General features: G+C 48.2%; 5 protein-coding genes across 5 annotated transcripts; 2 read left to right on the top strand and 3 right to left on the bottom strand.

The window, feature by feature from the left end:
• Nucleotides 1–747: 747 nt before the first annotated feature.
• On the top strand, nucleotides 748–2,957 carry VFPPC_00381 (FAD binding domain-containing protein; the record flags this gene model as incomplete). Its single annotated transcript, XM_018280410.1, has 4 exons — nucleotides 748–1,040; nucleotides 1,133–1,509; nucleotides 1,574–2,614; nucleotides 2,665–2,957. The coding sequence occupies 4 exons, from the start codon at nucleotides 748–750 to the stop codon at nucleotides 2,955–2,957; spliced, it is 2,004 nt and encodes a 667-aa protein (XP_018148478.1).
• Nucleotides 2,958–3,224: 267 nt separating this feature from the next.
• VFPPC_12770 (F-box domain-containing protein) lies at nucleotides 3,225–4,829 on the bottom strand (the record flags this gene model as incomplete). Its single annotated transcript, XM_018290547.1, has 1 exon — nucleotides 3,225–4,829. The coding sequence occupies one exon, from the start codon at nucleotides 4,827–4,829 to the stop codon at nucleotides 3,225–3,227; it is 1,605 nt and encodes a 534-aa protein (XP_018148479.1).
• Nucleotides 4,830–6,030: 1,201 nt separating this feature from the next.
• VFPPC_00383 (methylmalonate-semialdehyde dehydrogenase, mitochondrial precursor) lies at nucleotides 6,031–7,832 on the bottom strand (the record flags this gene model as incomplete). The annotated part of the gene is made up of 2 exons (XM_018280411.1): nucleotides 6,031–7,085; nucleotides 7,160–7,832. The coding sequence occupies 2 exons, from the start codon at nucleotides 7,830–7,832 to the stop codon at nucleotides 6,031–6,033; spliced, it is 1,728 nt and encodes a 575-aa protein (XP_018148480.1).
• A 163-nt stretch (nucleotides 7,833–7,995) lies between these two features.
• VFPPC_15120 (hypothetical protein) lies at nucleotides 7,996–8,553 on the top strand (the record flags this gene model as incomplete). Its single annotated transcript, XM_018292873.1, has 1 exon — nucleotides 7,996–8,553. One exon carries the CDS (start codon nucleotides 7,996–7,998, stop codon nucleotides 8,551–8,553), a length of 558 nt encoding a protein of 185 aa, XP_018148481.1.
• Nucleotides 8,554–9,439: 886 nt separating this feature from the next.
• On the bottom strand, nucleotides 9,440–11,407 carry VFPPC_00384 (calnexin precursor; the record flags this gene model as incomplete). The annotated part of the gene is made up of 3 exons (XM_018280412.1): nucleotides 9,440–9,943; nucleotides 10,007–11,083; nucleotides 11,291–11,407. 3 exons carry the CDS (start codon nucleotides 11,405–11,407, stop codon nucleotides 9,440–9,442), a joined length of 1,698 nt encoding a protein of 565 aa, XP_018148482.1.
• Between the last annotated feature and the right edge of the window lie 8,393 nt (nucleotides 11,408–19,800).

Genomic DNA, 19,800 nt, shown 5'->3' on the forward strand with positions numbered 1-19,800 from the left:
CCAATTCATGATGACCATGACCAGGACCACGCCATGTACCTAGGCCCTGGGCTGGGCTTATTACCTCTCGTGGCGGTCATGGATGGTATTAGGAATCCAAGGACCAGACATTGACGACAGATTGGCATCATGCTTTCCAGCCATGTCAAAGCCGGCATTGCCACCTTCTCGTAAACTGGTTGAGAATACTTTTATTTTCTTGACACCCACTTGACCACCTCCATCCATTCCTGGACTCACGATTGCTCTCCCCTTCTGCTTTGCTTCGCCCCTTCCGTCTGGGAAGGCTGCCAAGATTACCGATTCAAGTCTCGAATCTTGTCTATTCCTCTTCCATTCTAAACTTGCCTGAAGCATCTGCTCATGTTGTAGTCGTTTTCCACCACTGAACATTCTACTGGCCCACCCCCATCTTTCAGACTTTGTGGGTTTCGGACTGAAAAAACATACTATTCGCTCCAACTTGACATCTCACAAGTGATATATTAAAGAGGCGCGCTCCGCAGAAAGTTCCCGCAGGTGTCTTACCGGGGGAACAGAGCTTTGATTATCCCCATCATCTCCCGAACGCCTGCAATTCGGCTTTCACCCCGACTGGATGAACACTTGCGATCCTATTCAGGTCTCGCGATTCCTCCCGAAACAGTGACGGACTTTGCCGTGCCAGGACCATCTCGAAATATCCCATTCTAAACTGTCAATTCTCTCTTTTGGTACCAAGTGGCAGCTACGTTTAACGGCGAAGGCATGGCCCCAGGGATAGTATCCAGCCCGCAGCGTCCGGCAGCCGAAACTCCAACAACAGAGATGGATGTCGAGACAGCAGTGGAACGACAAATGGAGCCCGTGGACGAGGATGCTGAGGATGCCACCATCGCCGATCTCTCTCAGTTACGAAGCTTTCCCGAACCGCCGTCCGAATGTCAAGTGTGTGTTGTTGGTGCTGGCCCAGCCGGCCTCATGATGGCGGCGACTCTGACAAGATACGGAATCAATGTTGAAGTCGTCGATGATAGAGCCGATCAAACACCTGTAGGAAGGTAAGCCGCGAACGACACCCATTCAGTGAAAGGCTGAAGACATAGAAAAGAATACTGTAGGATGGTCAGCTCATACGTTTTCATCACCACAGGGCAGATGGTTTACAACCCAAGACGATTGAGACGTTCAGACAGCTACGTCTAGCTGACCCTTTGCTGCAACGAGGCGTCCGCGTCTATGATATATCGTTCTGGAGAAGCACACAAGACGAGCCTCTCCACAGATTAGGTCGAGAAATCCACTACCCACCCGTCATTGATGTTTTGGATCCCTACATCTTGCTAGTTCACCAGGGCATCGTAGAGAGTCTCTTCATCGAAGACCTGGCCAAGAGGGGCAAATCCGTCCGCAGAAACGCATCATTTGAGTCGTACGAGAATATTGCCAAGACGGGACAGCTTCAAATAAACTGTCGCACAAATGTCACTCAGGACAAGAAGACCTATATCACGCAATACCTTGTTGGATGTATGTCAGACGTCGACCAGTCCACCTCGTCTGGCGCGGCAGGATTATGCTAACACGGCCACAGGTGATGGAGCGCACTCGAAAGTTCGTAAGAGTATTCCCGACGTAGCAGCCATCGGCATGTCGCAAGCATCCATCTGGGGAGTCTTGGACGGTGAGCTCATCACCGACTTTCCCGATATCTGGTCCAAAACGCTGGTGTACTCAGAGGAGCACGGGTCCATCCTCATCATCCCTCGCGAGAGAAACATGACGAGGTTCTACATCGAGCTCAAGACTTGGGTCACAGAGGACCGTCGACAACTGGGTCAGCAATTCGTCATGGAACAGGCGCGAAAGATCATGGCCCCCTTCTCCGTCGACTGGAAGTACATTGAGTGGTTTGGACGATATCAAGTCGGACAGCGTGTAGCTAGTCGCTTCTGCGATGCGCACACCAAGGTCTTTCTCGCCGGTGACGCCAGCCATACGCACTCGCCCAAGGCTGCGCAAGGCATGAACACATCCATGCACGACGCCTGGAACCTCTCCTGGAAAATGAACCTCGCTCTCCGCGGGCTCGCTAAACCCGTCTTACTAGAAAGCTACGAAGACGAAAGACGAAAGATTGCCCTCGACCTCGTTAACTTTGACTACGAACACGCCAACCAAATAGCAGGTGGTGACGCTGTGGCTTTGGCAAAGAACTTCAAGGCAAACGTCCGATTCATATCAGGAATCGGCGCCGAATACTCCAACAGTCCCATTAACCGCGCCGAGCCCGACAACTTCGCCCTCCCAAGCGGCGACGCCCGTCCCGGATGTCTCCTCCCCCCAGCAAGAGTCACTCGCTACATCGACTCCAACCCCGTAGACATCCAGCTCGACATCCCCATGCTTGGCCAATTCAGAATCTTCCTCCTCATGTGGGACGTCCAGCAAGCGGCCCCATTCCTATCAACATTCTGCCGCTCCATCGCCGAATCCTCCTCCTTCGTAAGCCAACTCTCCGCCGCGGCCAGCAAATCCTACGCACAGCAGGCCCGAAAAGGATCCCCCGAAGACATTTACATCCGTCCGGAGCGATATACTGCAGTCAGCCACCTCTTCACCTTTGCCGTAATCAGTAAGTTTCCTCCTCTACTATAAACTCACACCTATTAACCAATTTTCTAGCTACTATGCCCAAGGCGGAAATGGAAATCTCTGACCTCCCTGCCATGCTGCAAGATAGTCGCTGGACATTGTACCTCGACAATATCCCCGAGCAGGATACTCGGGGTTCTTTGTGCACGGATAAGTGGCTCGGTAGCCTGGAACCAGGGGAGGTGGCTATTGTGAATGTGCGTCCGGACGGCTACGTCGGTTCCATTGGCAGATGGGACACGAGCAATGACGACTCAGGGGACAGGGCGGCCGAGTGGCTGGATGATTACTATCGCGGGTTTTTGCAGGTTCCCCAGCAGTAAGCATCTGCTTTGACGGTGCGCCGGTACGGGTGGTAGTAATAAGTGCGAGCGGAAAGTAGCATGTCTATGCAACCCGGCTCCTGTAAACTGGCTCTGTACTTCAATTTTCTGCAAGTCGTTCTGGACTTTTTTAGTTTTTCAGGCATCGCAAGGCGTTTATAGGTTATGAAGACGATACAACTTCTTATTATCAATATACAGAATTCCCCTTTCCAGTCCCTTTCCAAGTCTAATGCCAAACTCCAAACTCCCCATACTCAATCATGTTTAAAACATAAGAATCGTCACATCCCCGCCCTCATCCTCACCCACAACCCATCTCTCATCACCAACAATGCACCCCTTCCCTAGTAGCTCTCCCCACAATCCATCCTCAAACTGAACCTCTTCGCCATCCGGACCCTGTAACTTCTTTCCACTTCCCGACCCATCCTCCCTCTCTGTATCCCTCGTCACGCACAACTGCGGCCGCACATGAACCGACAACGTCTCCATCATGAAGCAGTGTCTCGCCGTGATCCTCACTCCCGCCTCCGCATCATACACCTCCGACACAGTCAGGTAGGGAAAGTCATCGTGACGCCAGCACGGCGCCCTCCCCGGCCAGGTATCCTTCCGGCCACGCGAGCAAAAGCTCATTCCGTACTCTGGGGATCCATTCGGGCCGCCACACTCGTCTACCCATCTCGGTCCATCGCCTATGAGGGGTATCCCCGTGGAGAGAATGTGGTGTTGACGAGGTGGTGTAGGCGTGCTGTGCGGTCCTGCACACCACCGATGTTGCTCCTCGATGAAAAATACGTGGCCGGTGGTAGAGTTCGTCGCCTCATCAAAGGTTGTATCGTCGAGGGCAAGACTCCGCACGCTGGGAGTGTCGGACTGTCGTACTCCCCAGGTAGATAGTTCGTTGTTGATCATGCGTCTGATGATTCTGGGGCCAGAGGAGGTTACTGGTGCGTGTTTACCGCCCGGGTCGAGGGACGGTTTGTAGGGATTCGGCTGCCCTATTTCCCAGATGATGAGGCGCTCGAGGGGGGCGTCTTCACCCCATGGCGAGCGGGTGGGCTGCCAGATGTAGACGACGTAATGTGTTGCGTTGTGTGTTGAGAAGAAGCGGTCTTGGTGGGTGAGCGGGAGGCCTAAGTAATGAATTTTCCATTCTGATCGAAAGGATATTCGGAGTGTTCGATGGTGTATATGTGATTGAGGTGAATATATGTCAAACGCTGTTGCAAAGTGCCGATGTGCTGCTTCCGTCTCATTTAAATCATGATACCCAGCCTGTTCACACCACTCAAAGATTAATATCCCATGCGACAACCTCACTCTCCGTATAATCTTAGTCATCGTATCAAAAGGCACGACCAGTTCAGTATCACTCGTAAGATCTCTCGCCTTATAGACGATGCGCTCCTCCACCATCGCCGGATACACAAGCACTCCCTCCCCGGCCTCAAACGTCCACACCGGATCCCAATAATCAAACGCAGCAGTCTTGTCATCCAACCTGAGGAATCTATTCCACGGCGTCACACCACGCAGTCTGTGTGAGCCCTTGGCCACCCTCACTTTCTTCACCCTCCAAGGCGTGGCATTCCCAAGGTGATGGTACCGCCGGACCAGAGTGGCAAACACAGCTGCCCAGTCCCCCCGCTCGAGAGCCTCGTCATTACCGCTCTGCAGGTATCCTCGAAGGGTGCGTCCTTCTCGCGACCGCGGAAAATGCAACAAGAGGAGACTGATGCTCAAGTCCGGTCTTGTTAGTGCGGAGTAAACGTCCCGTGAGATGCGGCGCGCAGTGAGCGTCTCCAGCGCAGACAGATGAGACACGATTTCGAAGAACACCGTGTAGGGGAGGTGAGCGAGGTTCATGGCTGGAGGGGCGCATAGTAGGCTTCTTAACGACCTTGATGATCTGGCGTATGTTGGACGCGAGCTCAAGGTGTGACGTTTAAGTCTGGTGTATAACCGATTGGGGACGGCGATCCACGACATGGTTCCTGTTGATGGTGTTTGGCGTGGCCGCGACTGCCAACTTTGCGTGCTATCTTACCTGACAGTAGATGAATGAAAACAGCAGGAGCAATATCCCTTTTATTCAAGAATATTTGCTCTTTATTTAATGTATTCTATTTCGGAAACCATTGGGCAGCGTGACATTCTCTGTACGGCCGTCTCGCGTCAGCCACATCAGGCACTGACTAGTATTCTCCGAGTCGTGGGCTTTTTTATAAATATCCCGGACGTGGCTTCGTTAGAAAATGGCTTCAATTCCCCCATCATATTGTGCGTGTGCATGTGCTTGTGCTCGAGCCCGTCACCGCATCAAGTGACGTGTTTGCTCGCAAAAACTGATGGCTTTCTATTTCCGGCTTGCGCTTCTCCATGTGGCTCACGAAGCTTTCTTTTGTGGTCAATACAATGCGCCATTCAAAAAGTAAGCCAGCACCCAATCTGTCACATGGCTGACCTCGCAACCAGATGACATACGCACAAGTGTATAAAAGTCCCTTTGGATAAGATATCCGAATCCCGACTCGAGGCGTCATGTCCGCAACATTACACCAATGCGGAACACTTTGCGTCGCCTCAAACGACAGCCTAATCACTGGTGTCGGTTTGTTTCGCGTAATGCCCATGTGAATGCTCTGTCAATTGTGGTCGCCATTTGTATGAGCTGTGCACACTAGACCTCTGGCAACAGGTTCTAATGGTGGTTGTATTTCCGGCTATTAGCAGTTTCAGCTGCCTATTGTCACGTTTGCGCTGATGCTCGTAACGTCACTTTAACGAACCACACAACTTGGGCTGGCAATCATGACTGCAACATGAGTCCAAAATAAGAAGCAAATATAATCCCTCATGCATTAAGGACCATTGGAATACAGCAATGTTCACATACCACAAGCGCAATTGATACCCATTATTCTCTGCGTCCATTCAAGGCATAAGCCATACCACGCACTCATCAAAGCTATTTTAACAATCACAAGCCATAAACAATACCCATCTTCAATCTCCCATCGTTCCCAAATTTTCATCCCTTTCCCATTTTCCCTTCCCAACTACTCCACTATTGCAAAGTAGGCATATGAACAGCCGCCTTCTTAGCAACTGCATCCTGGCTCTGCCACAACGCCGTAACAGTCTTCAGCTGCGTGTAAAAGTTGATGCCCGGCTTTCCGTAGAACGTATTGGCACCGCCGCCAGCAATGCTCTTCTTGTTACCAGTGAAGGAGAACATGGGCAGAGGCACAGGGATGGGCACATTGATACCAACCTGACCGGACTCAATGTTTCGGCGGAAAGTCTCTGCCGTAGGACCAGATCGAGTGAAGATGGCGACACCATTGCCGTACTCGTTCTTGTTGATCAAGTCAATAGCATCGTCAATGGTATCCACATTCAGACAGACCAGGACGGGGCCGAAAATCTCCTCCTTGTAGCAAGTCATGTCGGGAGTGACGTTGGCGATGATGGTAGGCCCAACAAAGTTGCCATTCGGGTACTTGGAGTTCTTGTAGTTGCGTCCGTCGAGCAGAATCGTGGCACCCTCCTTCTCAGCACTGTCAATGAGGCTCAGGATGCGCTCCTTGCTGTGGGGAGAAATGACAGGGCCAAGGTCGGCACCCTCCTCAAAGCCTCCGTCGACCTTGAGCTTCTTGGCGCTCTCAGCAACTTCAGTCAGCCACTCCTTGGTCTCGCCGACCATGACGAGAGTGCTCAGGGCCATGCAGCGCTGACCAGCGGCACCAAAGGCAGCGCCGACGACGCTGTTGATGAAGTGGTTCTTGTTGCAGTCGGGCAAGACGGCGGCGTGGTTCTTGGCGCCCAGGTTGGCCTGGACACGCTTGCCGTTGGCAGAGCCCCGGCTGAAGATGTACTCGCCGGCCTTGTTGCCACCGACAAAGCTGATGGCCTTGATGGCAGGCTCATCAAGGATGAAGTCGACGGTCTTGTGGGCGCCGTGAATGACATTGACGACACCCTCGGGGAAACCAGCCTTCTGGACGAGCTCAGCGAGGATCATGGCCGCACCGGGGTCACGCTCAGAGGGCTTCAGGATAAGAGTGTTTCCAGTAATGGTAGCAATAGGGATGCACCAAAGGGGAATCATGGCAGGAAAGTCTATACACAAGCAAAACATGTCAGCCACTGTATTCCACACATACATAAAATCAACCTTGTTCGTCGCAACTTACTGAAGGGGCAAATGGCAGCCACAACGCCCAATGGCTCACGATAAGTTCGAGTCTCCATATCCTTGGCCACCTCAAGCACCTCACCCTTGAGCAGCTCCGGCGCAGCAATAGCCGCCTCAGCAACCTGCAGACCACGCAGAACATCACCCTTTGCGTCGGCAAAAGTCTTGCCCTGCTCCAGAGTAATGCTGGCAGCCAGTCTGTCCCAGTTCTCGCGGATCAACTGCACGAATCGAAACATGATTTGCTGGCGAGCCAAAACAGTGGTGTTCTTCCACGACTTGAAAGCCTTCTCGGCGCTAGCCACAGCAGCCTTCATCTCCTGGTCGGTCATCTGAGGAACGCGGGTGACGAGGTTATTCGTAGCCGGGTCCGGCAAGTCAATAAACTTGTCAGTCGTCGAGTTGACAAACTTGTTGTCGATGAAGTAAGGCGTGTCCTCAACGGCCTGGATCTTCTCGTGGGTGTTGGGGAAGCTGGTTGCCGTCGAGGCCAGAGCAGCAGCAGGCTTGAGCTGCTGAGCAGTGGCATGTATCCTCCTCGCGGCCACGACCGACGAAGACGAGCCGTTGGAAGACATCTTGGAGGCGGCGATGGTAGATCGGGGGACGGCCGAGGTCACTGGGGACCGGGTGGCGCTGGCAGAGACGCTTCGCGAAATGAGCCGCCGCATGGTTTTGATGACGTAGAGGAGAGGGACAACAAAATAGAAACGGAATCAAGCCGCTGCTGACGATGAACAGCAGGCTAGGTGTAAAGAAAAAAAAAGAAGGGGAACGTACAGCGGTGGTCGTGAATCGTCACAAAAAAAAAAACAGACAATCCGTCTCGCAGCGATGTTCTCGTGCCGCCTTCTTAAGAGCGGCTACGTGCGGATGTGGAGAGGGGGGGCGTTGAAGACTTATGCCGGGGGTGGACACGCACCTCCCAAAATGCCCCGGGTCTCGAGGGTTCGAGGTTTGGTTATGGTGGGACCGGCCGTTTTCCAGAGTTCCAAGTTACTAATTAGTATTGCAATAGCCCCAAGTATTACGGAGTCGAGTCTGGGTGCTTTTTCAAGACAAAGGATACAAGCATCCAACGACGTGGTTTTTGACAGGCGACAGGCTAATAAAGCCGTCCCCAGGTGGCACGGTGGCACACCCCAGCATTTGGAGAAACAAGACACATCGCCCACTTTTTGCCCCATGAGGAGGCTGGGAAGGCGTCCAGGCATTGGATGGCCACCGGGGGGGTCAATGGGTTCATCAATTCCATTGCATGCAATCCGGGTCTCACTGATCAATCACGATAGGACTTGGACGGCCGTTCCTACATCCGTGCCGCCGAATCCCGTCATTGCCGACCATTTGATGCCCGCGGCCTCCGACCCACGGAGCCAGCTCAACCGGTGAACTGGTGCAATTCAGTACAGTACAGTACCAAAAGTAGTTCATTAATTTGTCTCTGATGCTCCTCGCTCCGTATACCGGCCATTAGATTTGTCTACAACCGGGTTCAACCTCCTCCATCCACATCGTCGTTTAAGCGAACTGGGGTAAAGGCCGCCCGCCGCACACGAAGCTGTATAGAGTATGCAAATGCGATATCTGGGGGTGGCTGGCTACAGTCTTCGACCACATGTTGATTAACTTCCCACGACGAAACGAATGCACTATTATCATTTTGCAACGACATACGGAGTACACCAACATTCAAGTTATCAACCCTTTCGAGTACAGACCACTCATTAACTCACCGTCAAACCTGTCTCCTTGGACCTTGTTCCCCACACTCGTACCTGGTTTCGGTAAGCTTTCCGATTTAGCCACGCCCGCAACGCTCAAGCTAGATTTCACTTCACAAGCCTCCAAGTATTCTCTGTAAATGTGGGCTTTAAAACGTTAAATCAGATTCATGTCGCCTATTTGTTGTACATGGCAGGGCCCGTCCAAGGCCAGGAACGGCCCCATCTAAATACACGCACGCCATGTCGTTGAACTCGTCCATCACTCCCACGTTTCGTGATAACGTAACCGAGAAGACCGACAAGAATGGGAAGACAAAACTATCTCTGAGCAAAACAACGAATAGCAATGAGCAAGTTTCCTTTAATTTTTTTCTCGAACCCCCTTTTGGTGTAGGCTTCAGTCCTGTCGCATCTTGTTCTCATAATCGTTGCTTCACCAAGACGCCAGAGTTTCTCCATCTGCTTTCTCCACAATCGTCCCGCAACCCTTTCCCACACCTCATTTATTTCCCCCCTTCTCATTCCTTCAACAACTGCAGGAAACAATCACATTACGACTGGCTGCGAGTGGCTCGCTTGTTGGCCTCGCCCTTGGCCTTTTCCGCACCAGTAGCAGTAGCCTGAGCAACCTTGTCCTTGGCCTCCTTAGCCTTGCCCTTGGCGGCCGCGGCAGTGTCCTTGACAGCAGGCGAAGATCCGCCCAGGCCAACGAGACCGACAATGAGTGCGACCAAAGTCACGACAATGGCGCCAATGCCACCAGCAACCTCAGGAACAAACTTAATGGCTTCAATAGGGTCATTCTTGGCAATGGTGAGGAAGAGGTCGAGCTTCTCCTTGACGTAGTGGACAGGGTCATCGAGGAACTTGAGGTCAGAGGGAGACTTGGGCTTGTCCTCCTCCTTGGGCTTGTCGGCGTCAGCCAAAGCCTTCTCAACGGGGTGCTTGAGCGCGAAAGAATCGGCAGCCAGCTTCTCGGCGTCCTGGATGGAGTGACCAATGTAGATGTTGTCGAAGAGGATATCGCTTTGCATGGTCCAGATCTCGAATCCAATCTATTGTCAACTGTGTCAGCAAGGTTTGTCCATAGAACTCCGTCTCAAACTGGCGTTACTTACAGCGCCCATGGGCTCAAAGTTGGCGGGGGTCTTGTCCTCGAAAAAGGCAGGGTTCTTAATCTTGCGAGGAGCCCAAGGTCCCTTGTAGGCAGGGTTGTCAATGAAGGGGGCAGACCACTTGCCCTTGTAATCGGGGTTCTTCTTCATGGGCTTGGTCCAGGGGCCACAGCCAGAGACATCGGCACACTTGGGGTTGGGAACAGTAGGAGCGACCCAGTCGCCATCCTCCTCATCATCCCAATCCTCAGGCTTCTGGGCCTCGGGATCGGCAACGGTCGTGGGTTCGTTCTCGAGCCAGTCATCGGGAATGGTGGCCTCCTCGTCGACAATCTCGAAAGGAGCGTCCTCATCCCAGTCCTCAGGCTTCTTAGCCTCAGGGTCGGGAATACGGGCCTCATCAACCCAGGTCTCGGGCTTGGAGTCCTTGGGGTCATCAATCTCGGCCGGGGGGTTGACAGAGGGGGTGAAGTCCTCGAGGAGAGAGCCGGTCTTGACCTCCTCACCATTCTGCTTGATAGCATAGGTGTTGTTGGGGTGCACAATCAGGGTGTACAACTCAGTCGTCTTCAAGATCTTGGCAGTGGGGGGAGAAGACAGGTGCTTCTCCTCGTACTCGCCAGTCTTGGGGTTCTTGTGGTTGAAGATGAAGTGGACCTTGTTTGTGTGGCCGCACTTGTCAGGACCGAACATGATGACGTAGGGAGTAGTGTTGCTGAACTCCTCCTGGTGAAGAGCCTTGTTGTCGCGAAGCAGCTTCATATAGGCACCGCCACACTCAAGACCCTTTTGAAGCTTGACTTCATACTGGACGACAAGAGTCTTGCCCTTGTTGTCAATCTTCTTGGGGAACTTGGCAGAAATGGCGTGGTGAGCAGCAGGGTTCTTGACAACAAGACCCTTATCACCAGCCATGCCCTTGTACTGGTAAGGCTCCTCGACAGACCATTCTCCAACAAAGGCCCATTCTTCCTCATCCTTGCCAGAGCCCTTCATGTCCTTCTTGGCATGAGAAGGCTTCCATCGCTTCTCCCAGTCATCGGTGAACTGCTCGAGGAAGGGAGCTTTGAGGGTGGTGGGCTAAAGAGGACAAGAAATGGGAGATTAGCTTCTGATACAATCAAATCAAACAGGATGGCCCGGCCGCGGCTTGGCCAAGTGTCCGACCACATGAGCTGTAGGCAAGTGCCGAGGCAGGCAGGCATCTGTCGACAGCTATGCGCGTAGCGACAGGACTCGGAGCGAGAGGGGAGCAAACGATGAAGGGCTGGAAGTGTTGATGCTTACAGTAAAGGTAGGGAGTTCCGGGACGACAGGAGAAGAGGATTCCTCAGGCTTGTCGGCGTGGGCAGTGCCAGCCAAAATGGCGGCAGAGACAGCCGCCGCAGCAGCGTTGAACTTCATGGTGCAGTATCGACAAACCGGAAAACAAGAGGCCAAGAGGTTACGGGGCGCACAGCGCAAGTTGGCTCAGAAGATATACGAGGGATGCCAATTGGTGCCAAAGCCAGGGCTTGAGAAGTGGCTGCTTTCCCAATGGTGAGGTTGAAGAATCGGGAGAGAGGTGAATCGGGTGGAAGTTGAGAGGCTCGTGGAGAAGTTTAAGGACGGCAGAGCTAGCTCAGAAGTGGTTGAGGACACGTCGACTGGTAGAAGCTGCTGGACGAGCAATGACTGGAGGGGACAAGGGCCAAGCAACAAGGGTCTGGTCCGACCAGTTGACCAGACATGGAACATTTGAAGGCTAAGGGAAGGGAACCAGGGACTGACCCCGAATTTTTTTTGGGGCAGCGACATCGAGCAAGTGAGCTTTGAGCTTGGGAAGCAGTGCGGGGGTGCCACAAGTGCCTGGCACCAGACTCCAAGGTCATGGACACTTGGAGCCTGACCAGACCAGATCACACCAGTCGACATTTAAAATAAAAGGCAAAAAATCACCAGACATCTTTGATCTGCGAGAGCCTTGAAGCTTGGCATCCATGACCATTCGAAAAGCTAGTTTGATGCGGCAAAGGACAATACGGGCATGTCAAGTACCTCTGACCAGTCTGGTCAGGTTGCACCAGACTTTCCAAATATCCAATTGATCGCCAAAGCCTCCAGATGTCGCCACGATGCCGGCTAAGTCACAGCTTGGACATAAAAGACAGTAATTACTCCGTACTTTGCTGGCTTGACTCAATCCTCGTTACTCCTGGTGCCGCACCAATTACCTGATATTCTCAGCTCGACTCATCAACTAATAGAATTGCTCAATTAATATTTTACAATTGACATGGACTAGCGCTGCCAAACAACGTGGCCAACTCAACCTACCTAGGTACCTACCTAGGTAGGTAGCACAGATATCCTCAGCCTTCGCTTCCATGTCTCTCCAAGTCCCGTCGCTAATTGTTCACCCAAGCGCTAATTGGCCGAACCCCACCAGACCAGCCTTTTGGCGCCATCGACTTCACGGCAACACCACAAAATGACATACGCCCATCCGGAGTGGTAGAACCAACATAGCTACGTGTCATCTAAACGGTTACATCTCAATCCGACCACAACAGTACCACTCACTGACTGCATCACCAACCTCCCGAGTGTGAATCACAAACAACATCTAACTCTGGCTGCTGTGCTCACACAGTTCCCAGCCATCCCGTGCCAGAACAATGCGCCAGCCCGTCAATGAGTGACCAAGACCTAACAAACAACGTCGACCACGGGTCACTCTGGGGTCCCTTTATGTTGCCAACCCTTTGTAGCCACCGGTATTACAGTTCAAAGTAATTAGACACTAGATACGGCATTGGATTCTCCATCTCACCCAGTTTAGAACTGCCAACAAAGGGCCGAGTCCTGGTGCATTCTCGGCCAACACGTGGTCAGTGTTCTTCGTCAATTTGGAAGCCGTTTACGGAGTAGAGGCCACCTTTTGCCAGGTTCCACTTTGGGTCCAACTTCATCCCAGGCCAGTCCAATATGGTGGAATTAATGCTTGAGTGAAAAGGACACGTTAGACGGTATTCGTTGCCTTTATTGGGGCACCTTGAAATTGAGTCTTTTTTCCCGCTTTGCGAATCGTTGACAAATAGCCCACACATAGGTAACCAATATCGTTTCCACCCTCTGTTTGCTGTGTCGGCTAAAGAGCAAACAGTGCAACAATCTATTCACAGTACAATAGTAAATAATCCGCCTAACATGCAGATAAGCGACGCCTTGCAGATACACGGCATTCTAAATCGTACCAGATACTACGGACTCTAGCCGCTGCAGGGGAAACCCGCTGCAAGAAACACGATATCCTGATTTGGTTGAACCTAATCTGAGCTACCCTACAACCAAGTGCTCGGCATCAGGATACTTAACCTACACCTGTTCTGACATTGCATTTTTGTCTTGCTTGTGTTCTTGATTCCAGCGTCATATTTGACAACCGTATATCACATGGCCTAGACTCATATTCTGTGTATTCTGGCACCTACTATAGTTCACTTGAGACGTCTGGTATTCCAGTCTAGAATTTCACATCTCGTGACAGTTCTATCCGGGCAATACACGTGCTGCAGATCTGCGCTACGACAAAATGGTGGTGCTTCCCGATCCTAAGTTACAGCATCCAACTTGCCAATTGATGAAGTATCCGTCTTACAACATGCAATGGATGATATCCGTAGCTAGCTCTTATCTTTGGCTCACAATTTTCATAATTGCCAACCGCCCGCACATAAACAATCACTGCACGAATACCACCGTACCATCGCATGCTAACGAGCGTACATCTGCAAACTTCACGGCATTACCTCCGCATTTGTCGACTTGCAGGTTAAGAGATTAGTTATCAGGCTATTCTATAGTATAGTAATAATTTATATTAGGAATATTCTAAGAATATATTAGAATACGATTATATATAGTAATAGCTTTTAGCATTTAATAGAATATAGCTTACCTATGCCTCGCAGTAGCGTAATATAGCAAATAAGCTAAAAATAGCTTTATATTAGAAGATATAATATAACTATAGTAAAACACAGTATTTTGTTAGCCCAAAACAAACACACCTAAGAGCTCAGAGTAGCCTGCAAAGTACCGCACTTACACGCAGCTTATTAGCAATTTAGTCTAGATTATTACTTCCCTTTAGTCTAAATAGTTAGAATCCTTCTAATTGCCTAGATTAAATAGTATTTAATCTTTAATTACTTTAGTCTTTCTAAAAGACTTTAGCAATATTATTTAGTAGTATACCTCTATAAGGTATAGCTAGTAGCAAAGAAAGGTACTCTTAGTTAATAAGGGATTTAGTAAATAAGCATTAAATGCACTAAGTAAATAGCTCTAGTTAAGAAAATTGCGGTTAAGTCTGTTAATTAAATTTCTAGCTAAAGGGGGAAGAACCTCCCTTTTATCTGTGTGCTAGCTATAAGATTAAATAAAAACACTAAGTCTGTCAGGGAGGGTGTTCAAATAAGCAGAGTAAGGGACAAGGGAAGTAATCTTGTATTCGTAGCGAAATAGCAGATATCTGGCAGTCAGAATGGTAACGGTCTTAATCTCTAACCTCCTTTAAAACCCCAAAGATCTCTTCTCCCCTTCCTTTTATACTAGGAGCAGGGTAGCGGTGTGGTGTCTGCTTCTTGCAGTTAGCCCCTCTTGGGGATAGCTTCTGACAGAGTTACCCTCCTTTTGTTGTGACCGTGCTTGGTCACAGCTATATCGCTGGTAACTCGCAGCTATAAATAGCTTCTAGCCCTAGGATGCCTGATTAGCTGCTAACAGGTGCCTGAGCAGCTGCAAGCTGATAGCTGCTAGGGCAGCTATTAACTCCACAGCTATCAGCTGTTAATCCTAATCCCCCAGATATATAAGCAGGACCTCCCCCCCTTCCTTCCTTCCTTTCCTTCTTTCCTCCTTTATCCCCTCTTATCCTTGTAAGTACTTCCCGTGGTAGCAGCTCGCTAGCGCCCTTACTGCAAGTTAGCCGCATAGCAGTGCTAATCCCCTTAATTTTTAATAGAATTCCCACATTTTACAATTTCCTGTCCTAAAATTTCGTTAATTTAGTAGGTACTCTTTGCAGTCCTAGTAGCGTGTTTGCTGCTAACCAGCTGCTAGATTACTATGCCTTATCGCCAGACTGGCTACAAGACTATGCCTAGGAGCACCCCAGCTGCAACAGGGATGCCTCCTACCCTAATTAAGGAATGTACTTCTTATAGGTAGGTTTTTTGTCCTTCTTGCTGCGTGTATAGTGCTAACTAGCAGCTAGCTTAGAGGTAGGATGCTGCTAGCAGTATGCTTACAGGATAGCTAACTAGAAGTTCCATCCCGCTAATATTACTACTAATAGCACGCCTAAATATAAGGCGAAAAATCTGGGCGTCCTAGCTATATGTGCGCCGGCAGAGAGCTATAAGTTAGCCGCTAGGTTACCGCTTGCTCCTGCTAACTGCTTGGTAGCTAACACCACTAAATGTGCCTATTATTTCAAAAATAATAAGCTATATATTCCTATGAGTACCTACGCTACTATAGCTTGTTTGCCGCTAACTAGTAGCTAGCTTGGTTCCCGTGCCTGCTATGCCTATAAGGCTACCTTTGTAGCTAAGAATGCTATTAATAAAGAAGAGAATTAGTACTATAGCAATGCTAACTTCCTTGCTGCTCACAAGGAGCTAGTTTGCGCCTTAGCTAAGGAGAAAAATAAGGATAAGGAGGGACAGGCCTGCTGTGCCTAGATTAAAGCAGCAGCCGCCCGCAAGGCGGTCGTTAATAAACGCGCTATAATCTTGCAGCTATGCGAGGTAACCTAGGTGTAGGCTTCCCTAGAAATTGCAAATTGCCTCCGCTACATGTGTAAAAATAGCACTCTAGTAAGTCTAATAATATAGGTCTATAACTGCAGCCTTGCTGCTAACTTATAGCTAGTTCTCTGAATATTATGAGCTCCTTCCAGCTTGCGTGGTACCGCTCTTAGTGCCAATTAAGCTAGATAAGCTAATATACTAGTTAGAGGTGGAGGATGCTAAGGGGGAGCTTAAGTAGCTAGATAGCAGCTAGGTAGTAGCTAGGAGGGCTATTTTAACAATTATATCTTTAATATTTTGCCCTAGGAATTAAATTTTTATTTTTGGCCCTACTTAGCTATTCTATTATAACCTTACTGCTAACTTGCTGTAAACCTATTTGTTATAGTTATTTAAAAGCTCTTAGGTATTAAAGTCTTAGCATAATAGCTAGGAATTTTCTAAGGTATTATATCCTACCTATTTTACTAGGTAGTAGCGCCTTTTCCCGTTATATTTATGGGCAACTATCTATTTAACCTTATACTTAGGCGCAGGCTCTAAGGTGCTATCTTGTAACTGTCTTGCAGCTAGAGCCTCCTTTATATTTCCTTGAAAAGGCTCTAAATTAGAGACGTAGAAGACGTTATGTATTTAGGTGCCCTTAGGCATTTATAGCTAATATGCCATATAGCGGTTCCTAATTAACTAAATAACACGGTAAGGTCCTAGGTACTTAGCTGCAAGCTTCCTACTAGGGCGCTATAGGTTAATGTTTTTAGTAGATAACAGCATATAGTCTCCTTCTTAGAACTTCACAGGGATACACTTACAATTATAATATTTAGCATATTTAGCTTGCATGCTGCTAAGTAGTTACTTAATAGACTAGTAGTAGGTTTGTAGCTCTAGTGCTCTACTTTTAGCCTGCTTATTAATAATATCAAGGGGCTTAATAGCGTGACTTAGTCCCCTAGGGGTAAATCCTTACAGCGCCTCTACTAGAGAGTAGCTATATGCCGTATAATAGCTAGTATTATAAGTAAATTGCGCTATTAGCAGGCAGTCTAGCTAGTCTGTCTGCTTAATACTTCCAAAAGCCCTAATATAGTGCTCTAGGATTTAATTTAGGCGCTTAGTTTAGCTATCCATTTAAGGGTAAAATGCCGTGCTAAGCCGCTACTTAGTTGCTAGGAGGTAGCAGAAAGTCCCCTAAAAGCTACTAGTAAAGGTTATGCCTTAATCCATCATAATCCCCTTAGGCATGCCATAGTCCTTAAAGACTTAGTCTAAGAAAATAGTAGTAAGTCTATCGCTAGTAATCTGCTTAGATACTAGTTTATAAATAGCATACTTAGAGAATTAATCCATAATAACTAAGATAGAGTTATAGACCTTATTCCTATACACGCTTATAGGGGGTAGGCCAGTAATAAAGTCTATTAATATCTCCTAAAAGGGGCAATCTAGCATAGGGAGAGCTATAAGTTTGCCGTACAGGCAGTACAGCCTTAGTTTTAAGACTTAACAGTTTAGGCAGGTGCCCACATAGTCCTTAACCTGCTTCTTTATGCCCTGCTAGTAATACTAAGCTGCAAGCCTATATAAAGTCTTACTTACTCTATAATGCCTAGCAGCTAGGTTATTATAAACTAGCAGTAGTAACTCTTTTTATAGACCTCCTAGAACGTAAATATAGCTCTTATATAGGAGCAGTCTACTTGTATTAACTCCCTAAGGTCCACGCCTCTAGGTTACTGCTTTTAAGTTACTTGCAAGTAACTCTAGTTATTAGGCAATAAAGGCGTCCCTCTATTGCGCCTCTAATAGTGCTTCTAGGATAGTAGGGACTCCCGCAGGCCCCTTACTACCTAGACCATCCATCATAGGGCTTAATTTAGCAGAGACCCTCCTAACAGCTAAAAGTCGCGCTATAGTACTCTAGCAGACTAGCTACTCTATAGCTAGTCCTAACTCTACTAGCTGGGGGCTCTATTGCTTACAAAAGGCAACCTCATATCTCGCAGCATAAGTATCGCTCTCTTCTTCGCTAGTAATAGATTGCAGCTTTAATATCTTGCTAGCGATAGGCTACAGCTTTAATAGGCTGTTACAGCTTTCTTGCTGCTTACAAAAGGCAACCTCACATCTCACAGCATAAGTATTGCTCTCTTCTTCGCTAGCAATATATTGCGGCTTTAATATCTTGCTAGCAATAGGCTATAGCTTTAATAGGCTATTATAGCTTTCTTGCTGCTTGCAAAAGGCAACCTTATATCTCGCAGTATAAGTATTGCTCTCTTCTTCGCTAGCAATATATTACGGCTTTAATATCTTGCTAGCGATAGGCTGTAGCTTTAATAGGCTGTTATAGCTTTCTTGCTGCTTGCAAAAGGCAACCTTACATCTCGCAGCATAAGTATTGCTCTTTTCTTTGCCAGCAATAGACTATAGCTTTAATAGCTACAGGGTGGGCTTCACGTGCTTAGTATTATAGCTTTCTTGCTGCTTATAAAAGGCAACCTTATATCTCGCAGCATAAGTGTTGCTCTTTTCTTCGCTAGCAATAGACCGCAGCTTTAATAGCTGTAGGGTAGGCTATATACTCTAGCTAGCACTATAGCTTTCTTGCTGCTTATTCTCTGCAAACTTTACTAGAAAAAGAGGTAGCTATAAAGCCTTTGCCTATGCTGCTGCCTTGTTATTAAAATAGTCTAGCTGCCTAGATAGACTATCCGCTAGGTTAGCTAGTCCTAAACAATATTATATCGTAAAATTAAAGGGATATAGCTTGTCTAGCGCTATAACCTGCCTGCTTATTAGCTTAGGCTTAGATGCTAGATACTTATGGTTTAAATAGTTTGTAATAATGCGGATTAGGTGCGTAGAGTATGCAAGATAATATCTCCACGTCCTAAATGCCTCCTAGATAGCTAGCAGCTCTATATTAGGGGTAATATAGCGTAGCTTAATAGGTGAGAGCTTTCTTAATATATACGCTACTAGGTGCTAGCAATCTAGCAGTAACTATGCTAGTATAGCCCCTATAGTAAAGCCTAAAGCATTAGTCTCTAGCTATAGTAGTACATCTAGATTAAAGTGCACTAGAATAGGCGCTTCTTAAAACCGTTATTTTAGCTCTTAGAATGCTGCTATTACATTACTATTTAGCTAGAAGTTATCTTTACTATCTCCCTTTAGGAGGTCTATTAGTAGGACAGTTATCTTACTATATCCCTTTATGAATCGTTAATAGAATCCCGCAAATCCTAAGAAGGACCTTACATCTATCACGCTATAAGGTAGCAGCTAGTTAATAATAGCCTAGATGCACTCTAGTTCTATCTTAATTCCCTTATTAGTTACTATAAATCTAAGAAACCCTACCTTTATAACTAAAAAGTCACATTTATTAACATTTGCGTATAGCTTTGCCTTGTAGAGCCTCTCTAGCACTTAGCAAATATGCTGCTTATGCTCTATAATATTACTGCTATACACTAGGATATTATCTAGGTATATAATGCAGATAGTATTAATTAGCTCCTCTAAGGCGTTATTAATGTATTCCTAAAAGGTTGCTAGGGCATTAACCAGGCTAAACAGCATTACAAGATACTTAAAGTGACCATATTGGCACTAAAAGGCGGTCTTCTACTTATCGCTCTCGCGAATACATAGCTGGTAGTAAGCATCTTTAAGGTCTAGTTTGGTGTACACCTTTACGTCCCTTAGCCTATTAAGGATCTTAGTAATTAGTAGCAAGAGCGCCTTATCCTTTCTTATAACCTTGTTAAGGCCCCTATAATCCACACATAGGCGTAGCTAGCCCCCTTTCTTTGGCATAAAGAGGATTAGGGCCCCTACTAGGCTTATTAACCTTCTTATCTAGCCTTATTGCGCTGCGCTAGCTAGGTACTCACAGAGAACTTATAGCTCTTTTTCTGCTAGGCTATAGATAGGTCCCTAAGGTAGTATCTGCCTATCCTCTAGTTTAATAGCATATGTTTAGCCTTTAAG

This window comes from Pochonia chlamydosporia, chromosome 1, assembly GCF_001653235.2.
Source record: "Pochonia chlamydosporia 170 chromosome 1, whole genome shotgun sequence".
NCBI classification, from domain to species: Eukaryota; Fungi; Ascomycota; class Sordariomycetes; order Hypocreales; family Clavicipitaceae; genus Pochonia; species Pochonia chlamydosporia.